This window comes from Schistocerca cancellata, chromosome 2, assembly GCF_023864275.1.
Source record: "Schistocerca cancellata isolate TAMUIC-IGC-003103 chromosome 2, iqSchCanc2.1, whole genome shotgun sequence".
NCBI classification, from domain to species: Eukaryota; Metazoa; Arthropoda; class Insecta; order Orthoptera; family Acrididae; genus Schistocerca; species Schistocerca cancellata.
Window position 1 is genome coordinate 811,040,016 of NC_064627.1, and position 6,306 is coordinate 811,046,321.

At 38.7% G+C, this 6,306-nt stretch overlaps 1 protein-coding gene across 1 annotated transcript in view; it reads left to right on the forward strand.

Annotated features, from left to right (window-relative positions):
- LOC126162685 (uncharacterized) overlaps positions 1–5,066 on the forward strand; it is a 43,886-nt gene extending 38,820 nt beyond the window's left edge. Inside the window, exon 3 of the mRNA XM_049919339.1 lies at positions 4,127–5,066. Within this exon, the coding sequence (XP_049775296.1) occupies positions 4,127–4,258 (132 nt within the window). The 3' untranslated portion in view covers positions 4,259–5,066. The remainder of the gene's footprint in view (positions 1–4,126) is intronic.
- Positions 5,067–6,306: the final 1,240 nt, after the last annotated feature.

Here is a 6,306-nt window from a genome sequence, read left to right on the forward strand (position 1 = left end):
AAATCATGGAGCAATGAAAGAATGTCATTTGCTCAAATAAGCCTTGTTTGACACGTTTTATAACTTCTGGTCGCATTTACGTCCCAAGAGTGAAACATGGCAGTGGTTGGGTGATGATTTAGACAGCCATATTATGGTATTCCACGTTTCCCATGCTTACTCTGCAAGGTTGCATTATGGCCAAGGGTTATGTTGCTATTTTGACAGATCATGCCCACTTCATGGTACAATGTTTGTTCCCAAATGGCGATACTGTGTTCCAAGACTATAGGTCAACTGTTCACACAGCTCGCAAGATCCAGAACTGGTTTTTTGTGTAGGAGGATGAAGTGTCACATCTCCCCTGACCATCACAAACAGCTGATCTAAATATCATTGAGCCTTTCTGGTCTACTTTGGAGAGTAGGGTACATGATTGCTATTCACCTGTATCATCATTATCAGTAATTGCCACTATTTTGCTGGTTTGCTTGAAAACCATACAGGACGCTTATTTATCCACTATGAAATGACTGGAAGCTATTTTGAACGCCAGCAGTTTTCCTACACCATATTAGGCATAGTAATGTGTTGTGTTTCTGGTGTTTCCATATTTATGACCACCCCTGTACATCTGTATAGGCTTATACATACCCTGCAAACCCCTGCAAGCTGCTTAGTAGAGGATACGTACCACATATTAGACTTTCTTCCTGCTCCTGTCTTGAATGGAATGCATGAAGAATGACTGTTTAAGCAGCTCTATGTGGAGGTGCATGCTGCAGTTAGTCTAGTCTTCGTAATATTTCATGACTTAGGAATATCTGTAGATTCTTCATTTAACACTGGTTCTTGAAATTTTGTAAGCATGAGATAATTTGCTCCTATCTTAAACAATCTGCTTCGAAATTTTGCTTCTTCAAAATTTTCATGATTGTCTCCTGTAATTCAAACAAACCTCTGACCACTCATGCCTCCTCCTTTGTATACATTTATCCAGTATCTTCTGAATGCTTTCTTCCACTACTGTTAGCAACTTGTTCCTAAATCTTCCTCTTAGTATCTAACCTCTGGTCTTCATTCGTGCATCACCCTAGGCATCCTTGTCACACCCATTCTCTTCTCATGCCCATACCTCTTAAATCTTCCTTTTTACAATCTTCTCTGGTAAGGATTCCTAAGTGTTATCTCCTAAACACATTCATTTCTCATCTTTCCCATTTTTGTTCCAGCTATCCAACTTCTCAAAAACTTTATTTCACTTGCTCACTTTTTTTTTCTCTCTCTCTCTCTCCTTCATGACCAAAGTTCCAGTGTCTACAACAAAACTGGTGTTTAATACATTTGGTATATCACCTGCTTACTTTTCTGGGGGACACTGTTCTGGAGCACATTATTCCTCTCACATTTCTCATAAAGTTATCACCTTGCCTTGCACATTCACTTGTCTCCTGTCATTCCTTCCAATTCCTATATTATATACCCAGTTTTCCTCCATTTTCAGCTGTTCTACTCCCACTGTCACGTTTACTATATGTCTATCCTTTTTATCTTGTTCTGACCACCAGCTCATATTTCATTGCTTTAAATTTTAGTACATACTCTTACACAATTTCTTCTCAAATACCTAATTGGTCCTGTGTTTTCTCCATGTTGTTCCCACACAGCATCAAATCATCAACAAAAAACATTGCTGATACATGTGATCAATACACCATATTTGCTTAGTGCTGATCCTCTTGACATTTAGCATTGGCGTTTTGACAGTGTGTATGTTTTTCTATATTGCTGCATGTACAGTGTTGCAAAAAGACATGTTTTTATATTTATCCCTGTCAAGATCATACCCAGGATCAGAGTTAGAAGAGGGGGAAGGGCCACACAGCTCATACTAGTTTTAGGGGATTCGGAGGAAACATACCGCAATTTCTTTGAAAATTAAAATTCGAAACTATTGGAAAACAGTATTTATTAATCACCACACATATCAAAGTTGCCACTTCTTAGGTACTTCAATGTACTTAAGGGAGAGAGAATAGTTTGTATGAGATATGTAGTCACTATTGTACTGTCAGCCAGGTAATGTTCAAATATCGACATGTAAATACTTTCTGTTCAGATTTTTGATATATTTTGACTTTGGCTGGTAACACATGGAAAAACATCACTAACTGATGGTAAAACACTGCTGGAAGTTCTCAGAATCCAGAGTCAACTCACATTTTCAGTTGCTAGAATGGTAATGGTTGGAGAGGGAGTGACATACGATTCCTGATCCAAGAATGTCCAGAGTCAAGTCTCAAATCTGTCTGCAGTGGCTCTTTGACTGGGTGTAAGTGGCACTGTTGTTGATGAAGTGTACAATCTACAATAATGTCAAGATCAGTAGAACCACTGCTCTGCTTGAGATATATGTTCTAGTCGGCTGCCAGGTTCACCTCCCTTTACCTTTTCATTTCCAGTTGTTTGTACTGCACTGTGCAAAAAGTGTAAGATGTTATGGTTCTAGTAAGCTTTTGTAGACCAGCTGAATATCATTTCAAAGTGAAATGGAAATATGGTGTAATGTTCTAAGACCCTCTCATCCCCATACAGCTTTGAGCATTGAGAGTAATTCATACCAGTGTTCAGCACAATGAATCTCAACTTTATTTCTGCTGCCAAGAGTCTACTGATAAGCCTCACTTGAGACTGACAAATGATAGAACCAACCAGTTGTGTGTGGTATATATGTCACAGGGCCAAAAACATATAGTGCAGTGACAAATATAGTGCCCACTATGGTATCTCAATGAATGTAAAAAACGTGTCGTATGTTTAATTTCTACAGTTGCATTTGTAAGATAAGATGTGCCTCATCTCTTTTGGAAAAGGCTTGGGTTTCTTGTTGCTCTAGTAGAATTGTTTCACAAAGGCTTTCAATACTATGACTGCTTACCTACAGCCTATGATAGGAGATGAGTTCTGGAATGAGTGTTGCATTTATGAACACACAAAGTGATTTGTAATGGTGTGATTTTATTAAAAACATTCTCTCTCTCTCTCAATTGTTACTAGAGGAAGGGTTCTTCAACAAAGCCACAGTCAAATTTTAACTTATAAAACCATGAAGTTGAGGGAACATGAAACTCCAATCTTTCATTATGCCAGCATATTCCAAGACATGTCTTTATGAAATAATTGATGCACAGCAAGAAGTACTGTAATTGAGACAAAAGTAAAAGCTCTTATAATAATATAAAATTAAAATTAGAGGTGCTCAACACTGGTGTTGTGACTGTTACTGTACCTGATGTTTTCTGAGTGCAAAGACTGGCAGCTCTTGCCACAGATAGGACGTTTGCATCAAGTTTCACATTTTGGTCATTGAACGAACTAAGTGGGAAGCATTTTCACTACTAACAGAATTCGCATAGTGCCAGAATAGGACTCTCCTTGTCAATGTCTAATTTACAAGGTCATGATACATCACTATCGAATTGAAGATAAGAGGACAACATCTTTATTCTTACAATTCTAATGGGATCATTTAAGCAAGTTCAACAGGGATTTCATCATCATTAATAATAAACACTGTCATCTAATGGCATCTAATGCCTCCAAAAACTGGGAAAGATTACACCACCTTTCTTTGTTTCATTTAAAAATTAATGATATCTTAAACTATGATAGATAATCTGTTGACAGAGTATCTTAGTAATAAATGTGGATAAAAATGAGGTACAAATGAAGTCTACTGACAGACAATCTTATGACACACTTGTACATAAAACAGCCAGTTAAGAAATTTCAGGAGATTAATTTTTCTGTTGGTGGCAAATTACTACTTGCTTTATGGTTTACTCTTAAAAATTAATGTCACTTTCAAATTTCACACTATCATATAGCAGTGCCTGCTATGGAAAAACAGCAGAATTCCTCAGGAAAATTTTGTATAAGTCTCTAAAGGCAGAAAGATTTACAGTGAAACTTTGTGACACTTCAATTCCTTACCTATAGAATTGATTTGCTACCTGTAGTCATAGCAACTATAATAATGACATAATTCAATACAACACCAAAACCAACTACAGCAGATGAAAGGAGCAGTAAATGTAAGTCTCAGCATGTAAACCATGTCTACACCATTATTTTTTTCATGTTTCAGCCCAATGTGGAGCGGTTATGCCAGCTGTGTGCAGCCTCAACCAAGTCCCCCATGGTGTATCCAATGTGCTGCAATGACATGGAGGATGTGCAGGTGTGGTGCATCCGGTATCTCAGTTTTGGCATCCAGTGAAGAGTACCTCAGTAGCCTTCCGATCCACCAGTGCCACTAAATTATTTTTGGACAATGCACTCACAAACATTGACAGCAAAGACAATGGTTGATTAGATCTATAACACTAAGTGCTGCCATCAGTTACAGTTTTCAATGGGTTTTTTGAAGACTGTAATACAAACTATCATATTAGGTACTGGAGGCTTTTGTAAGGCAAATTAATATTACAAAAAACTGTAGTTTTAATACAGTTGAAGAAGAAACAGAACACGAGACTTGAGGGAAAGTGCTATTCACGCATTATTTTTAATTCTGAGGTACTTAAAACCATAAAGGCTGTGAATTTGATACTCCCACTTTATTTATTTTGTCCCTGTATCTATTTATACACTCCAAGTTTTGCAATGAAATTGCTCCATGAATGCACAAAATATGTGATAAGATATTAAAATATTTATTTTAAAAAGAAAGCCATTGTCTGTCACTAAAAAATGTACTTTCCATGAAAGAATGCTATAGTACACAAATTATATGAAAGTATGTAGTGACAATTATTTATGAAGCCTTTGTAGAGGAGTTACATGCTACAAAAGCACAAGCATGAAAAAGAATTATGACTTACTTGTTCAATTAAATGCTGTTTGCAAAATGTAATATGTATTGCCAATATAGATTATTTACTGGCAAATGATGTTTTAAAAATCATAAATAATACAAAAATATTTATATTAGGTATCATGTTATAATGTTATTTATTTATATTTTTATATTATTTATATGAAAACAACTGTGATAATTAAAAAAATAAATAACAATATTTACCTAATGTCATTGAATTAGTATTTTAAATAAAAGTCATATCAATATTTTCACAATCACCCTGCTGCTATTTTCACATGAATGGATAGTTACAAAAATTTGAGAGCTACTAACAATTTAGCACATCCAGATCATCTAATCTAAAAGATGGCAATGGATTATTCTTAAAATCAACACTTTCACTTATCAGAGTGCTATACAAACAAAAATAGGGACACAGTTACTGTAAACATAGTATTTCATACATTGCAAGTGAGGGAATATGGAATAGTTGTAGGCAAACAACTAGAATTCTCTTGGATACAGATGTATTCACACTTAGCTTCTACACAGACACAAGGCTAACTGGCTTTAACGTCCAACACCCTCTCCAAAGCCCTCTCCTCAAAGATAGCACACTTACGCACAGAACAAATATCGATATTGATGGCGCTCTATGCCACATAGCCCCCCCCCCCCCCCCCCCGCACAGTATGGAGTACGTCCCCTGTGAATGGGGGGGCGAGAAGTTAGGAAGGCAACGCACAGTTCTTCTGCGTCAGGCGGAAGCGGTCGCGGTCGACTGGTAGGAGACCGGGGGGGGAGGAGGGGGGGTGAAACCCGGTACGTCGACGGTGAAGTCAGCAAGCAACGCCGGTGGCTGAAGACGATGTCCCGTCCTGTTTGTCAGCTGGCAGGTGGAGAATCACCTTGCCAGAAGGCTTAACAAAGGCACGCAAATTGCCACACGCAGCACTTCTGCTCAATTTAAAGCGGCGCACCACACGAGATTCTGCACTTCCTCCCTCAATATTGTCACAAGTGAGTACCACACACACCGTATCGCCATCTACGACAACAGATAATTTATGTATGTCATCAGGGTGCACATGCGTTGTGAATTCTTGGATGGCACCTGTACGAGCAATGGTAGGGAGGCAGGGAGGTGTGGGAAAGCCATGGCAGGGGGAAGCATCTGCTAAGAGGGTGGTGGCAGGTGCACTGGACTGCGCAGGAGACAACCTCGGGCGATCAGCTGACAGACGAGGGAGCGTGACCGAAGGCAACGAGGAGCCAGTGTGGATTGAAAGGCGTGACAAAGAGCTGTCACATGAAGATGGTAACACAATGGTAGAATCCGAGTGGTTGGCAGTTCGACTGCAAGGGCTGCAAGGAGTGAAGCCCCGAAAAGATTGGCCACTCGAATTAGATGAACGCGGAGAAGGAGCAGTGCTTGGCAGAGAAACACGCTGTGGAGAATCAATACC